The sequence below is a fragment of the Peromyscus eremicus genome, chromosome 7 (assembly GCF_949786415.1).
Source record: "Peromyscus eremicus chromosome 7, PerEre_H2_v1, whole genome shotgun sequence".
Classification (NCBI taxonomy): Eukaryota; Metazoa; Chordata; class Mammalia; order Rodentia; family Cricetidae; genus Peromyscus; species Peromyscus eremicus.
In genome coordinates this window covers 76,175,001-76,193,738 of record NC_081422.1, presented here as the reverse complement: position 1 = coordinate 76,193,738, position 18,738 = coordinate 76,175,001, and the positions used below count along the sequence as shown (strand labels likewise).

The 18,738-nt window shown below is 37.5% G+C and overlaps 1 protein-coding gene across 2 annotated transcripts in view; it reads right to left on the bottom strand.

The window, feature by feature from the left end:
- Positions 1-10,435: 10,435 nt before the first annotated feature.
- Positions 10,436-18,738, bottom strand: part of Mei4 (meiotic double-stranded break formation protein 4) — a 144,848-nt gene continuing 136,545 nt past the window's right edge. For both annotated transcript variants that reach the window (XM_059268291.1, XM_059268289.1), the window contains exon 4: positions 10,436-10,999. In XM_059268291.1, the coding sequence (XP_059124274.1) occupies positions 10,748-10,999 (252 nt within the window). In that variant the 3' untranslated portion in view covers positions 10,436-10,747. The remainder of the gene's footprint in view (positions 11,000-18,738) is intronic.

The following is an 18,738-nucleotide window of genomic DNA, read 5'->3' as shown; positions in this document are numbered from 1 at the left end:
TTTTTCAGTATTCTCTATATTACAACATCCTCCATGCTTTTGTATTTTCTCTACTAGCTTGATAATTTTCACAATTGTTAGAATGCCAGTAATTTTATTTCTAAAAATGAAAGTCGCATTATGTTGTGTCTTTTTGCAGGAGGGATCAAGCCTAGTTCTTATGTGACTGCCTGTTCAGCAGTGTACTCCACTTATAAATATGGACTCTTTGATATATGCTTTTTGACACTCTAATGGATTTTCCATATTCCTTCTGAGCAGCAGCTTGGCTCCATCATAGTCTTTTAGACTATTAATACATTCCGGCATCATTCTGCCATGATTGATCAAATTTACTGTGATGGTTTCTTTGCCCCATTTTGAAGAGAAAAATATAGTGAAAATATAGTCACATCTAATATCTTGCGATGAAATACCTCCTGTACTTGTAAAAGAATTATCCACAGGCAGAAAGGGCTTATCTGTCTTTTGAATGGGGCAAAATTTGAAGACGTCTCTGCATACAGAGACAATGAGAAGTGAAGCAAAACTAGATTGTTTCCTTTCTCATTCCCCTTATATTTGTATGTTAATGGTTTTCCTGTTTGCAGAATTCATTTCTTCATTCTCTTGAGTTGGCAATAAATAGAGGTATGGTCTTCTGTAGCTCTAACTCTAGAACAATGGAACAGTCAGTATGGTGCTGCACCACTATATTGTGCAATACTGGCTGCTTGGCCTTTTCTTTTATACTCAACTGTGTCTTATAGGAAGAATATACATAAGTAAACTGTTATTGCTCGACAGTCAATGAAAATCACCTCTACACAACATGGAAATTCTGTGTCCACTGTTTCATTGTCTGAATAATGCCAGAACCTAAGTCCTGTTTTCAGAAAATAATGTTTCCTTTCAGACACTAAAGGAAGGGAAATAAACAAGACACTCCTGTCACTGATCTTTATGTAACTCTTGGTGCAGGGCTCTTCTTCAGTAACTTTATTAAAAATAGAACAAGTAAAGATGGAAAGGATTTGGAGTTTCCAACAACAGTTTGTTGAGACAGAAATGATCATTTGTAAAGAGAATAACTAGAAACTAGAATGTTTTAACTAAACAAGCATTATATATATGATGTTTTTCCTGTGAACAAAAACCATAGTTAATCTGATATGCTTTTTACTGGTGCTTTATTTATAAGTATCCATAATTTGTAGCATATTTTCTAAAACAAAACAAAACAAAAACAAAAACACTTTTTAGTTTTCAGCTCAGTCTACCTAGGAACCAGCATCTACAGAGAAGAGAGAGAAAACACATCACCTGTGCATCCTTGCACATCTGTCTTTAGTCATCCACTTCACGAAGTAAAGGAGTTCCCTAGATCCGCAATGGCAGTGGCTTCTTCAGATGTGTATTCGCCTACCAACCTGTGTACAGCTCATTCACAGTTTAAGAGTTCCATCCTATGGATGATGGGGTATATTACCCTGCAGCATCCACAGGGGAGTGAAGAAATCACTAGTGTGCTTAAAAATCAACAAAGTTTGGGTCAGCTGTCTCTGTGTTTTCCTCATCATGATCTTGACCTCACTTGCTCCTGTGATCCCTCCTGCCTCTCTTCAACTGAAGTCTAGGAGCTCAGCCCAGTGCTTGGTTGTGGATCACTGCTTGCTCAGCCTTCACATGGGGGAGGGTCTTGGTTCTGCCTCAACTTAGTAAGACAAACTTTATTGACTACCCATGAGAGGCCTTACCCTCTCTGCAGAGTGGTTCAGGGTGGAATTGGGGGGGAGGCAGGAGAATGGGAGGGAGGAGGAATTATTGGGATTGGTATGTAAAGTGAAAAAAAATCTTTTAAAAAAGTAAATGAATTTTAAAAAATCAACAAATTTATCTTATCTGCACTTATTGATCACTTACTATGTACCAGAAATGCCTGGTTCCAAGCTTTTCATGGACTCTTCTTCAGTATTAGAATTTTAAGTGTCAATTAAGAACCAATTTTCATCATTTTAAAGACATCATTAGGTCAGTCATTCAACTAACAGGCTATTGTGGCTCGCTCCTTAATATTTCTTGTATGTTTGCCATCTATAAACAAACTAGTGCTGTAACAAGTTCTTACAGTCAATCTTTTGGCATTTTCACAGCTACAACCAGGAACGTCTGACTGATTGATTAATGGATCCACTGGTACATGTCTGACTTGAGTATGCTCACATGCTCCACATGAGATGCAAGGATAAGTGGTATTTCATCTGATGACTGTTGACAGGAAGATAGACTGTTTATGACCTTGAAATTAACAGTTAGTGACTACCTAACTCAAGGGCAAACAGACCAGGTTAGGAGTTGGTTAGTTTCTGGTAGTTTGTGTTTCAACAAGCCCGTGGTGTTTATTCAAAGTGACTCACAATATTATGGTTTAAAGGAGATATATTTTGGTTAATGTAGTTGTCAGCTTCTGGCTGTCATGTCATGGAAAGTCTGGAAGAACTAGAGGAAGAAAATAGTTGTTTGCTCTATCTGTGTTATAAGGGGTGTATATGGGACCAAACTGTTTAATGGGCATATTGTTTGGACACCAGTGGTCCTAAGAAAATGTCTCTCACTAGTGGGGCTAGGAAAGAGATATCATAAGTAAATAACATATAATAGTTCATATATTCAACATAAAAATTAGAGGATCAGGTTGACAAAAGGACAAAAAAACACTCTCCTCTAATGGAACAGTGTGGTTCAACAACTTTATGAGTCTAGTATCCCCATAATACATGAGCTACAACTAGCTTTGCTAATCTTGCACAGAATTCAAATTCCAGAGAAACATTTATCAAGGCTTAAGTTGTATCATGTGATCACATCTCAACTGGGAAAAAGCAGTATATCCATTTGTTAGTCTGAAAGACTGCAGAAAGAGGAAGGGAATTCACAGAACTTAGAACATCGTCTCCAAAAGAAAGCTAACAATTGTGTAATATTCTCAGGGAAAATTGAAGCTGGACTTCAGATCCAACAGGGATCCAGAATGGCAATGACAAGCCAAGGCAGGAAGTCTACCATGGGAGTAGGGCATAGAGGTCATCTCCATGGTGGGGGACACCTGGAATCTGTTCCACTGCACCCTGGATGGTAGAAAAGGGCCTTGCTAGATGCATCACCATCTTCAGAACTCACTGACTCTGGAGTTACAAAGGACGGTTCATCTGTGCAGCACGATCAATGAAAATCAAGTACACTGTAAATTATGAAATCTGCAAAAATATTGCTAATTGAAAGATAACTTATTAATTATCACATTCATCATAGTCACTATTAAATAGAAGTTTAAATCAAGTAGGAACTGGATTTCAGTATGGCTTAGCTATGAGTCCATTTTGAGTGCAGGTAGAAGACGTGGAGTAGAAGAAAATCTGAATAAATAAAATGTAAAAGTCACCTAGACGTGGTGGCACATGCCTTTAATCTCAGCACTATGGAGGCAGAGGCAGGCAGATATCTGTGAGTTCAAGGCCAGCCTGATTTACAATGTGAGTTCTAGGACAGCCAGGGATACACAGCAAAACCAAAAAAAAAAAAAAAAAAAAGGAACAGTCTCTCTGCTCTGACTGTGGACAAGCCACTTAACTTCCCTGCTATTTAGCTATAAAGTGTGGCCAACTGACCTTATAATATTGCCTGGTATTTCAGGAAGATTGGATGTGGTATACAAGTAGATGATTGGAACACTGGTCTGTAACAAATATTATATAAGAACTTGCTCCTCTTAGTGACATTTTCACTTTAGAGTTCTCAAAGGAATTTCTGCATGTCACTTCACATGAAAAAAATCCTATGGTGAGATTTTACTTTTTAAAATATTAATTATGAACAGAAGAAACATTGCCAAAGTCATTTTATGAGGCCACAGTTACCCTGATACCCAAACCACATGAAGATTCAATGAAGAGAGAGAATTACAGACCAATTTCCCTCATGAACATTGATGCAAAAATGCTTAATAGTGGCAAGCCAAATCAAAGGCCACATCAAAAAGATCATCAAACATGATCAAGTAGGCTTCATCCCAGAGATGCACAGATGACTCAACATATGAAAATCTGTCAATGTCAAACACCGTATAAACAAACTGAAAGAAAAAAAAAACCAAATGGATGAGATCTACATGAGCAAACTGAGGGTGATGGGGAGTAATGGAACATCTCATTAGATGATGAAAAAAAAGCCTTTGACAAAATCTAACACCCCTTCATAATAAAAGTCTTGGAGAGACTGGAGATACAAGGGACATACCTAAACATAATAAAGGCAATTTACAGCAAGCCTATATTGAACATCAAATTAAATGGAAAGAAACTCAAAGCAATTCCACTAAAATCAGGAACAAGATAAGGCTGTTCACTCTCCCCATATCTATTCAATATAGTACTCGAAGTTCTAGGTAAAGCAACATGACAACTAAAGAAAATAAAGGAGATACAGACTGGAAAGGAAGAACTCAAAGTAATGCTATTTGCAGATGATATGATGTATGCATGAGCAACCCCAAAAATTTTACTAGGGAATTCCTATAACTAATAAACTCTTTCACCAAAGTGGTTGGATATAAGATTAACTATAAAAAAAATCAGTAGCCCTGAAATCAGGGAAACAACACCCTTTACAATAGCCATAAATAATATAAAATATATTGGGGTAACTCTAACCAAGCAAGTGAAGGACTTGTATGATAAAAACTTCAAGTCTTTTAAGATCGAAATTTAAAAAGATATCAGAAAATGGAAAGATCTCCCATTCTCATGGTTTAGTAGGACTGACATAGTAAACATGCTTATACGGCTAAGAGCAATCTACAGATTCAATGCACTACCCATCAAAATTCTAACACAATTCTTTACAGACACTGAAAAATTATACTTTACTTAATACTAAAAAACAAAAAACCTAGGATAGCTAAAACAATCCTGTACAATAAAGGAACTTCCAGATCTATCACCATCCATAATTTCAAGTTTTGGTGATAAAAACTGTATGGCATTGGAGTAAAAATAGACACATTGATTAATGGGATCCAATTTAAGACACAGATGTAAATGCACACACCTATGGACAACTGATTTTCGATAAAGAAGCCAGAAATACACAACTGAAAAAAAAAAGCAACTTCAATAAATGGTGCTGGTCTAACTAGAGATCAGCATGCAGAAGAATGCTCGTAGATCCATATCTATCACCCTGCACAAAACTTAAGTCCAAGTGGATCAAAGACTTCAACATAAAACCAGATAAACTGAAAACAAAAACAAACAGAAAAAAAATCCCAGATACACTGAACCAAATAGAAAAGAAAGTAGGGAAGAGCTTTGAACATATTGGCACAGGAGACAATTTTCTAAACAGAACACCAGTAGCACAGGCACTAAGATCAACAATTAATAAATGGGACCTCATGAAACTGAAAAGCTTCTGTAAGGCAAAGGACACCATCAAAAGGGCAAAATGGCAGCCCACAGAATGGGAAAAGATTTTCACCAACTTCATATCTGACAGAGGGCTAGTATCCAAAATGTATAAAGAACTCAAGAAACTTGACACAACTAACTAAACAATCCAATTAAAAATGGGGTACAGATCTACACAGAGAATTTGCAACAGAGGAAACCAAAATGACTGAGAAGCACTTAAAGAAATGTTCAACATCCTTAGCCACCAGGGAAATGCAAATCTAAGGACTCTGAGATTCCATCTTATTCCTGTCAGAATGGCTAAGATAAAAAGCACAAATGACAGCTCATGCTGGCATGGGGAACACTTCTCTACTGCTGGTGGGAGTACAAACTTGTATGGACACTTTAGAAATCAATATGGCAGTTTCTCAGAAAGTTGGGAATCAATCTATTTCAAGACCCAGCTGTACCCCTCTTGGGCATACACCCAAAGGATGCTCCATCCTATCACAAGGACACTTGCTCAACTATGTTCATAGCAGCTTTACTTATAATAGCCAGAAACAACCTAAATGTCCCTCAACTGAAGAATGGATAAAGAAAATGTAAATTCACCCAATGGAGTATTACTCATCTGTCAAAGACAATGATACCATGAAATTGCAGGGAAATGGATGGAACTAGAAAAACTCATCCTGAATGAGGTAACCCAGACCCAGAAAGACAAACATAGTATGTACTCATTTATAAGTGGATATTAGCTTTTAAGTAAATGATAATCATGCTACAATCCACAGACCCAGAGAGGCTAAGTAACAAGGAGGGCTCTAGCGGGGGACACAAGGATCTCCCTGGGAAGGAGAAATAGATTTCGTGGGTGGACTGGGTGGGATGGGTTTGGTAACAGGAAGGATCAGGTGTAGGGGGAGGGAGAAAACACAGGAAGAAATGACTGGAATTGTGGGAAATTTGGGGGTGAGGTGGAAATCCAGTGCAATGGAAATTCCATTTAATCTATGAGAGTAACCCTAGCAAGGACTCCTAGTAATGGTCGACATGGAGTCTGAACGGGCCATCATCTGTTACCAGGCAAGGCCTCAAGTGGAGGGACTGGGACACTAACCCATCCACAAAACCTTCAACCTACAGTTTGTCCTGCCTTCAGAGTGTTCTGGGACTGGAGCCTAGCCAAATGTTGTGGTGATATTTTGTGTGTGATAGAACAAATGAAGCTTGTCTGAAGATCAGAGGGCAAAGCCAGCCACTAGTTAGTCAGAGGCCAGGCAGTGGTGGCACATACTTTTAATACCAGCACTTGGAATCTCATGCCTTTGTTTCCAGTAACTGGGTGGCACACAAGTTTTTAATCCCAGCACTAGGGAGGCTGAGACAGGAAGTGATATGGCTGAGAGGACTATAAGGTGGGAGGAGACAAGAGCTCAGCTTTTTTGGCTGTGGAGTTGGTGAGGTGAGAGGAGGTTGCTGTGGTTTGTTCCTTTGTCTCTCTGATCTTTCATCGTTTACCCTGATATCTGGCTCTGGGTTTTTATTAAGACCAATTAGGATTTGTGCAACAAATCATCATCAAAGAGACCAAAGAGATTTAATACAGTGACTGATGGGAGCAGACGCAGAGTCCCACAGCCAAACGTTTGGCAGAACTTTGGGAGCCTTTTGAAAAGGGCAGGGGGGAGGAAGGATCTAAGGAACTGGAGGTGTCAGGGACACCAAGAGAACATGGCCTACAGAATAAATTGACCAAGACTCATGGGGGCTTGTAGAGATCAAGGAGACTGTAAAGGTCTGACCTAGGCCCTCTGCATATATGTTATGGTTGAGTAGCTTGGTGTTCCTGTGGGACTCTTAACAGTGGGAGTAGGTGTGTCTCTGAGTCTTTTGCCTGTTTCTGGGACCCTTTTCCTCCTACTAGTTGCCTCATCAAGCCTTGATGAAATGTTATGTGTCTGGTCTTATTAAGGTTTGTTATGTCATGTTAGGTTGATATTCCAAGGATACATACTCTCTTCTGAGGGAAGATGGAGGAGGGGAAAGGGAAGGTGCAGAGAGGGGAACTGGGGGAGGAGAGAGGAGAAACTGCAGTCCAGATGTAAAGTATGGGAGAAAAATTAAAAAAAAAAAAGAAAAATATAAAAAATACATTAATGATGAAATGGGAATTTTATTTATATGATAGAGACAGGGTGATATCCCCATTTTTAATTCCAAGTGCTATGTTCTTCTACTGAAAGGCTTCCATCAAGTCAGGGGAGACACAGAAGTCCCAATGCCCTCTGGTATTTAATAATAATGCGTAGTTAAATTCACAACTTGGCCTAATCATTTAGGCATGCATTCAAAAGAAACACATTTTCCTAACAGTAGCAGATACTGCTTGTTCTTTACACTTTAAATCCAGAAGACAGATGCCGTTAAGAGAAATATCATGGTATCACTTGTCCTGTGTTGTAAGATGACTTAGTGATGCCCTTGTCTTCTCTTGCCTTCGTTTGCTTTTCATTTATACCTTTAACAATGTGTTCCCCTTTGAACTCCACTGTTGTTTCAATTTGTCAACAAAGGCCCATTTCAAAAGGACGTACATGTAGTGCCATTGACAAGCAGAGGGCAAGCAAAGGCCTTACATGCATTTTCTACATCCCAGGAAAAGGCGTGAACAAGAGCTGCCTAAACTAAAGCTACTTTGGGGAACACATCACTGACACATTTTAAATGAATTAATTCTGCCCATCTTTTTCTCTAAGACGCAGCCTTGAAGACATTTTCTTACTTAAAAAAAAATGGTTTAAAAAAATCAAACATGGGACTGAGGAGACAGCTCAGTTGGAAAAGTGCTTGCCTCCCAATCATGACAACCTGAGTTCGAGTCTCACATGAAAAAGCCATGGTGGCATGTGCCTGTAATGCAAACCCGGGAGAGGCAGAGATAGAATGTCCCTTGAGCCTGATGACCAGCTCATCTAGCCTAATCTGCGATTTCTAGGCACCAGTGAGAGGCCCTGTCTCAAACCACACAAAGAAACAAAACCAAACCAGAAACAACTAAAGGACTGTTCCCAAGAAACGACACTCATTGAACTTTGGCATCCACATTCATGCACATCCATGCATGCACACCTACATACACACATCCACATATATATCCACACATCATACTTGGATGACAGCATCACACTATGGATTATAGTCCTGAAATAGATATTTTTCCTCTGACTGAATAAAAAAAAAATGATTTCATTTTGAAGCTAGACCAAGCTATGCTCAAATGTATTACTTATTTCCATGTCTAAATCTTGGGAGTTAACTCTAATCCATATATGGGTGTCTGATCTTGATCTTTGCATGCTTAAGGACTTAACACATTTTATCCTCAGGAAATATTAGTCATACTGACTTACAAAACAATCAGATACTGGAGTAGAATTTGTATCTATGCCACTTAAGTGAACACCATCAATTGGAAATCTCAACTAAACATTTATTTTAGAAATAAATAAAGGAATATTTAAGTAACCCAATTATGCTTAGTAGCATATAAGATTCTGAGCCCAGTATTGTCTGCTATGCTTATACTTTATCAAGTAGCAAACTAAAAGACCCCATCAGTTGCAGCCAACTATTCTTGGTAATGGACCACAGTAGGAGAGGACAGTAAGTGCTCAGTCCTCTCAGGGGAGTGGCCTGGCTCTGGAACTCATCTAGCACAAATGAACATCATAGTTATCCCAGGGACTGGTCAGTGTCCTGCCTGAAGGTTTGAGGCAAGAAGCCACTGTCACCACCACTTAAACTCTAAGAAAGGAGGTTTTTTTTAATGTAATTAATTGAAGCATATATTTTAAAAATTGAAATATAATCAAATCACTCCCCACTCCCTTTTCTCCCACAATTCTCAGTTACCTTCCCACCAACTCCTCCCATGTCCCCTTCTCATGTTGATAGCCTCATTTTCTTTATTATTATTACATACATATATAGATACATTTATACGTATTCAAAAATATATAAATAGAGCTGCATCTGTTCATTTAGTGTGTGTATGTGTATGTGTGCATGTGTGCGTGTATGCGTGTGGTGTGTGTGTGGTTTCAGGAATGAGCACTTTTCATTGGATAACAAATGAGGGGGCTCATCACTGTGGCAGGCTAATTCTCTTCCTCCAAGCAGTCATTAGTTGCCTTCAGTTCTTTATCTAGGGGTGAGACCCCAGGAAATTTGATCCCTTTCATGTTAATATGTCCATTGATATTGCCATTTTCTGGTCTTGTTTATATAGCCATTTCTTGCAGAGTTTTTTTTATAACAGATTTCCTGGTAAATAATTCCAAAAATAATCCTAGGAGATGATATAATTTTATATACATTATAGAAGAAAATAGCAAAGTTTTTTTTTAGTACTAATGACATCTGGAGATGATAATTAACTTATAAAACAGAATTGCACATAATTAACAAAGGAAAGAAAATTACATTATATTTTCTTTAAACTGCACAATAGAAAAGTACAAAATGTATGCTCATTAAGCTTGTCTGTTATAATTTTAATAACTGAAATGAAGTAAAGAAAATTGGGTAATGGAAAAATTCAACCCAGTACTTTTAATAAGTATAAAGTGTATTTCTTGGAGGACATTAAGATTCATAAAAGCATCCCTAATGACTTAATAATATGCAACTTTACAACATTTTAACAATCATAAGGGCAATAATGTTTTTAATCAACAGAAAATTTGTTTTAAAAACAGACATTTTAAAGAACCAATTAATACTTCAAAAATACTTAACAAATATGTTGATTATGTAAAATTAAAAACCATTTGTTTCCAAGGCCTTTTCTCCTTTTGTAGAACTATTCTTCAAGAGGAAAATGACAGGAGTACAACTACAGAATAAATTTTTATTTTTTTTATCATTTACTTAAACCTTGTATTTAAATGTGTTAAATGACAGAAGTTTAATCTGTATTTCTTTACAATTTGTACATTTATATCAGATGGGAATTTTCACAATTTACTACATATTATGAGATAGACAATTGTTGGTCCATTTTAGAGAACAGAGCTAGACTATTGAGTGAAGTAAGATACAATGCATGAATATGAAGGGCACTGTCAACTGAAATTGCCTGATTGTAATATAGAACAGCGATTCATCTTCTCCTCTGCAAAAGACTTATCACTAAATTTAGTTAATAATTAGGTTGGTCAATCAGTTTAAATTACTCATTTAAAAACATCTTTGAAAAAATTTAAGCACACCATTTTCTGATATACGGTAGACTGCTAAGGAAATGACTCATTCTAAACAGTCTCCATCTCTTCTGAGTTCAAGAGAATGCCCAGTCTCCATAAGTAAAAAGTAAATAAAGGAAACGCATCTGAAAGTCGGAAGATGGTTTCATCATGTTTCTGAAGAAATGTCTGGATTTCTGGGCTGCTGTGATCAATGTGTAAAGTGGGCTCTCCCTGGGTTTCTTGTTGAAGAAGTTGCTCCAGAATCCAGAACAGAGAGAAAATATTTTCATAGCGTGTCACATCATAATTGCCTTGAACCTACAAAGAAACAATAAAATCCATAAAACACTGGGTGGATCAGATAAGAAAATGTTTATATAGGATTATATTGTCAGACAAAAGAAAAGTTTCTGATTGGTTTAATGCCTTCTGTTTTCCTGTTCTTTGGTTGTTGGACTGGGGAGACAACTAGATTGGTGGAGTGGGAGAAAGCAAACAAATACTTAAACGACTTTCCAATCACGGCGAACGATTCCTTTCTTTCTTATTAATTAAATTTATTCATTTATTTTACATCTTAAGTGTAATTTCCCCTCCCTCTACTTCTCCCATCCCTTCCTCCACTTCCCTCCTGTCTCCCCCATCCATTCCTTCTCTGTTTCTGTTCAGAAGGGGGCAGGCCTCCCATGCATGTCAACAAAGCATAGTCTATCAAGTTGAGGTAGGACTAAGGTCCTCCCCTTGTGTTAAGGCTTGGCAAGGCAACCCAGTATGAGGCATAGGTTCATGGAAGTCAGCCAAAGCATTAGGGACATAGATCCTTATCTAAAGAGCTCAACATAAATCCAGCTACACTGAACTTGAGAGAAAAGAAAGTGGGAAAGAGCCTTGAACACATTGGCACAGGAGACAACTTCCTGAATAGAACACAAGTAGCACAGGCACTAAGATCAAGAATTAATAAATGTGACCTCATGTAACTGAAAAGCTTCTGTAGGCAAAAGACACCATCAATAGAACAAAACGGCAGCCCATAGAAAGGGAAAATATTTTCACCAGTCCACATCTGACAAAGGACTGATTTCCAGAACTCAAGAAACTAGACAACATAAAACTAAATAATCCAATTGAAAAAAGAGGATACAGATCTAAACAGAGTGTTGTCAACAAAAGAATATCAAATGGCTGAGATACACTTAAATAATTGTTCAATATCCTTAGCCATCAGGGAAATACAAATCAAAATGACTCTGAGATACCTTCCTACACCTGTCAAAATGGCTAAGATAAAAAACACAAATGACATCTTATGTTGGAGAAGATGTGGAGCAAGGAGGAACACTCCTCCACTGCTGGTGGGTGTACAAACTTGTACAGCCAAGCTGGAAATCAATATGGAGGTTTCTCAGAAAATTGGGAATCAATCTACCTCAAGATCCAGCTATACCACTCTTGGGCATATACCCAAAAGATATATACCACAAGGACACTTGCTCAAGAATGTCCACAGCAGCATTATTCACAACAGCCACAAACTGGAAATAACCTAGATGCCCATCAACAAAGAATGATTTTTTTTCTTAATGGCTTATAAAGCTTGACATCTTTTTCTACCATTGTTCTACACATTATCATTCCTAAAACTCCAATCCAAGCATCTTAAAATCCAAAGTGTTTTGGATCAGAATATGATAGTGTAAATGGAAATTTCCATATGTGGTCTCATATGATGTATTATAGTATAATACCAGTAGATGTACATGGATATACTGTGTAAAATGATTTACAGGCTGCATAATAAAGGTGTTCATGACCCATAAAGGAATTTCATGGTAAGAACTGTGTTCCATTTCCAAATGATCTTATCAGCTGCATGCAAAATCCTAAAGGTTTAAAATCTAAATTACAAAATACTTCTGGCCCCAAGCATTTGAATTAGGAATATTGCTCTTCATTACTTATTTGCATGTAATTACTTACTTACAAGTAAACATCTCAAGTGCTCAGTAAACAGTTTAAACATAATAGTGTAAAGTGTTAAATTCAATCTTGTGTGTACAATTTCCAGTGCATGGCATTCTTTCCAAGAATCATAGAATGACTTTTTTTTTGTGGGTAGGATTGTAGGGACATGTATGGAGGTACAAATGGTAGACTGAAGATATTAGGCAACTAGATATCTTCTCATCCTGAGTCTGCAGAAGTCAGAAATTAGTGCTTAATTGTATAGAATCACATACATGGACGGAAGTACAGATACGCCCTGTAGGAATTATTTGGCCTGGATGGCCATATATAAGCAAGGAAAAGGGCCTAAGAAGTGCAATGGAAAACTTAAGAGAATAGAGGTATCAGTGTGGAAGCATAAGCTTGCTTCATTATTTCCTTATTAATTAAGAAGTAAGTCAGAAGTCCTAGGAGGCAAGCTGAATGCTTATCACCATTTTACAGGCAAGAAAAGAGCCACAGAAGTACACTAATTAGAACTCTAAGTCTACAGATCTTAACTAGGGACTTTTCTTACACAGTTTTGCTGAAGTTCATTAAAGAAAGTATTACAATTGGGGTTAGGAGAGAAAGAACGTGTTGGAAACATTTATCAGTGCAATGCACTGTGATGACACATAAATAGATAAACCTTCTTGCACAGTTAGAGGAATTTACTCTTCAAAAAAGTAGCCTGATAAACCCAATTATAGAGATACAGATTGCTGGAAATAAACACTTCAAAAAGTGCCATGTAATGAAGCCCATCTGCCTCTCTTAGATGTGGCTGAATACCATCAGGCTTCAAGAAGCAGTTACTATTGTTACTCCTTTGCCACACACAGGCATGCTTCATTCCCAAGCTGAGGCCATTAGAGAGCGCCCATACTCTCGACATGGGTTCTGTGGCTGTAACATATATTTCTACAGCTTACAATGGGCCACTGCCATACTGCAACAGTTTGCATTGGTCTTTAAGACCCTAGAGCCTCCATGTCTCGGTGTGCCTATGATCTGGGTCCTAGCTATTCTAACTCTAAACATGTTTGGGTTCTCTTGCTGTACATAAGATTACCAATGCAACTGCATGCTATTATCAAAAGTAGTCAATTATTGTCCAGACCCCAAAGACAGCCCACCCACATGTCCTTGTGCTTCAGGCATCTGCTCTGTAGGTGACTCAACATCTGACTGATGCTGCAAGCACTGTGAAATGTCCTAAAAGACAACTCTGATGCCAAAAGGGACCGTCTCAGACACAATTTCTCTCCCTGGTGAAAGGAAAAAAAGTGACTGGCCAAACCTGATTACCACACTCAACAAATTCACTGCCACAGCAGATTTTGAGAGCCCTGGCTGCTAAGGAGTATTCTGCCGACCTCCTCTTACTCACTGACCTCTGACAGCAGTGTACAGAGGCTACATGGCTGTAGTCCCCCTACTGACTGCCTGCCCCAATGGGAAGAAGACTGCAAAGTTTTACCACATCAAAATTAGTTTGCAAAATGTAAGAGAAACAATTGCTCTATGGAACACATGGACATCAATGTAAATTATCAAGAATTTAACAAAATCAAGAGGCATATTGCCACAGACACAATAATCCTCCAGAATCTACACCAAAGATTGAAACACAAACTGTTTGATGAATAATTTTAAATATTTATTTATGGAAACTCAGTATGTTTAAGAAAATAGAGAAGTCAATAAAATCAAGATATTAAAATTAACAAATTGAAATTATTAAAAAATATTAAAGTAAGTGTAAAGTGAAAATTTTAGTTGGCAATAAAATTAATAACAGCAGCATTTATCAGAGTAGAAAAAAATCCATTTCCAAATAATAAAGAGGGGAGAGGGAGAAAAATAATGAAAATGACTGAGAAAGTATAGATGATTTATAGGGAACTAATGAAGAACAGATGTTCTAATTTTACAAGTAAGAAAGGAAAAAGAGACAGATAATGGACAGAAAGAAAATTTAAATCAACAATAGATGAAAATTTCTCAAATTTACAGATGAATTTACATGCCCAGGTATAGAAAGGACAAGCTAGCCAGTGTCAATGTGAAGAAGACCACACTACTACATATTATAATCAAATGGTCAAAATTAAAAGATGATAGAGATTATGAAAGTATCAAGAAAAAACACATCATATATATGGGGTTATCACTTGACTCAGTGGTAGATTTCGCAGTAGAATGTTCACAATCCATGAGATAGAGGGTAATTTATTCAGACAGCAGAAGAGGAAGAAAAACACCCCCACGAAACACACTTTATATGGTATAGAAGTCCAGAAGTGAGAAATAGATGAAGAATTCCCAGACAAGCAAATCTGAGCATTATTCACCCTTGAGCCTCTCTTTAAAAAACCAATACATGATGGAGGGAAGTCTTCATGCTTAAAGAGAAACACCAGGCTACTCAGTAATTTAGCAACATAAAAAACAGATGAAAGAATAAAACACAGTGGATACACACAGACAGACATACACACACATATATAGTTAAATTCAGAGTACTCTTTTTTCTTAAACATTGCATATAAATCAATTATGTATTTAGTATGAAGATTTAAAAGATAGCTTCAAAAATATTTTACCTGATGAACAACATAAAAAGATATAAAATATGACACCAGAACATAAAATGTAGAAAGTGAATATTGTTTATGAGGTCTAAATTATTATCAGCTTAAATAGCCTCGTCTAATACAGAACTTCTTCTAACTACAAAATAAAAACATAAAAGATATTAGAAACATAAAAAAATACATGTAATCAAAACACATCTCTAGAGAAAAACATGGAATCATGTAAAAGGGTAGCAAGAAGGGAGCAAAAGATATATAAAACAACCAGAAAATATCAACTTGACAGTACTCAGTCAGTACCTATAGATGTTGGATATAAATGGGTTAAATTCAAAATACAGAGTGCTATCTCAGTACCAACTCATAACATCTCCAGCACAACTCTTGCATCTAAGACTCAGGAATCATTGCATAAGAGGTAGAAAGAGTCTAAGAGCCAGAGGAACAGGGAGTTCATTGTGAGATTGTCTCTTCTAGGAATGTTAGAGGCTACACCCATATATTTTCACCAATATGACTGTCGAACCACGGGTTGCACATGGACAATACCAATAAACACACTAACTCGGATGGGGAAAGGTTTATGAGGTCCCAACCCTACACAAAGAACGGTAGACAACTAAGGAATGCTGAGAGGGAGAAATAGTTTTCCCCAGAAAAGAAACTAAGAGGGTCATATCTGATTTCCCCACTTCTTCATCAGTAAAACCCTACATTTTCCCAATGTATCAATGGAACAATTAAACGTTTCTATTCTCTCTATTCTTTAGCATTCATTGCATGAATTATGATGTAAAAGATGGAAGTATAAGTAAGTGATGAGGCCGTTGGGAAAGGTGAGTGCAAACTAAATATACTGGAAGACACTTTTGTCTTTCCCCTTTCATCATTGTTCCCATGGGAATATGGACACAGTCTTAGAGGTAATACTGTCATATGGTAAGCCACAGGATGATTAACACCCATACAGAAAAAGTGCCAGACTCTTTAGGGCACTGTGCAGCCAGGCCCATCCCACACTCAGGGATATGCATACTGTCTGCAGTAGGTTGGAGTTCCTGTTGTCCATTTCCATCTTTTACAACTTGCTTTTTCAGAGTTTAATTAGGTAGTTGAAGCTTCCCAGTTTCCTTGGCCTTGAAAGTTACTGCTTTCTGCTCTATCTTGTACAGAAAAGAGAGATAGCCAAAGGGAGAAAAGGAAAGCCAGAATCTCTGGCAACAGAAACTGTAAAACAAAATAAAAGGAAAGGAAAGGGGAAAAAAAAGGTACTGTACACTTGAGGTTTAGTTTGTGGTTTGGAAGTTTATATTTAACTGCAAAAAATGAAAATGAGCCAGGCGGTGGTGGCGCACGCCTTTAATCCCAGCACTCGGGAGGCAGAGCCAGGCGGATCTCTGTGAGTTCGAGGCCAGCCTGGGCTACCAAGTGAGTCCCAGGAAAGGCGCAAAGCTACACAGAGAAACCCTGTCTCGAAAAACCAAAAAAAAAAAAAAAAAAAAAGAAAATGCTCCAGCTCATTAACAATGTGATAATTCAGGTGTCCACCATGGGGACACAGTGGTGCAGCCTGGCCTGCTGAGACACAAGCAGCCTGCCATAGACAGTGTTAAGACACACACCACATTTTTGTGTTGCTATAAAAGCAGATGTGGAAGGAAATTAGCATGTTAGAGAGAAGAGAATTAAGTCAAAGACTATGGCTGTATAATCTAAATGTTAAATTAAATGTTCGCTGAATATAATGTATCATTAGCTTGGTATTCTATGTGCCAGATTTTGTTGGACAGAAGAAAAAGCAAGATACAACTAAAATTAGTCTTCTCCCAAGAGAATGAATTCAACACAACACTTTAAGAAAAAGGTCAGTTGTCACCATGATAATTAAGTGGGAAAGTTGCCCCTGACCTTTAGTGAGTTATCCATTTTATTTAGGAGACAGCAAAGACAGCAAAGTAGACTTCAGACAAAGATTCCTGGGGAAGAAGTTCATTCTCTGAGCTACTTGCTCAGCTGCTGGCAGCTTCTGAGGCACCAAAGCATACTCCTAGGCAGAACCAAAGCCCAGTGAAGACAGTACCCGATCACACTTGCAGCCATGCATAAGCTCAGAGTGGATCCGCCCATCTACATGACCAATGGACTGACTGCAGTGAAGCCCACACGAATCACACTGTGTCTCTTTTAGAGGTTGCACAATAGGCTTTCTCTCTCCCCACACCCTGTGTTTTGGGCCTATACCAAGGGCATATACAGCTGTAGTCAGAGCAGAGTGTAGTTAATTAAAAAAGATTTTCTACTGTTAAGTTGCAAGCTGTGGTAAAATATTGGTATAGACTCAGGCATCATCCTTTAATCAAAGGCCCTAGGAAGGAGACTTTAAAGGAGAGACACAGTGAGTAAAAATTCTTTGCAGCTCCTTTATATACCAGTATGCTTGCATGACTAAAACAGGGATCCTAGAGATTACTTCTAAGAGGATTTTGTTTGTTGGTGGGCTAATTTAGGTGAAAATTTTTATATTATTAAAATTGTTATGTGGGATTTTGGTATTTTACCTCGTTTCTGTGACAAAGAGTTCAAGTATTCCAGGTTATATTTGCAGGATGGTATTCGTCAATGGAATATATGCAATAAAAATTAAAAATCTGTTTTTCATTGTGAGATTTACTTTATAATGCTATTTACATTAAACAATATTATCTATTTTTCTTAAATCTGTTTCTAGAGGCTGAATTCACATGGTAGAAACAAAACCAGTAATTTTATTTAAGAAGGCAATTTGTACAAAAATCCACACAAAAAAAGAGAATGACAAGTACTTGTCTGACAATGGTATGGACGAAGGCCACGACAGGAACCCACGTGACAAGGCTCCTTGCTTGTGAAGGTATCTGAGATAACAGAATGTTGCTAAGCAAGATATGCGTGAAAGGAAATTGTCAATTTAACATAATTCATGCCTTATTAAATTCACTAGGAAATAATAACAGTCAGTTGTTAAAAGGATTAAAATATATTAAACATTTAAATAACATTAATGATGCACAAATTTTCAGATAAGCATTATCCGTTATGATGTTTTCATAATTATCTTATAAAAAGTGAAAAGAACCATAGAGTCCAATCACTAAGGATGTTTTTCACGTAGAGGGAAGATGTAATTATTGAAGGATCATACTGATGTCAATTATTGGATGCTTTTCAAGCTTCTGTAAATTGTATGCAAAGCCTCATGACTGTACTGTCACCTATTTCCTCTTGTCAAGAATGTCTTTCACACACTGCAAGAGAACAACAATTCCTCCCTCTTTTCTGTGGAAGACTGTAGTACCAAGGACTCTACATGTGAGCCACCACTAGAAGGCCCAAGGAAAGTGTAATTGCAGGATCAACAGTCTAATGGAGTATCAACAAATGTGAAGGGCCCTTTAATCTTCTTCCCTACCTCCAACCCCATAACTAGATATT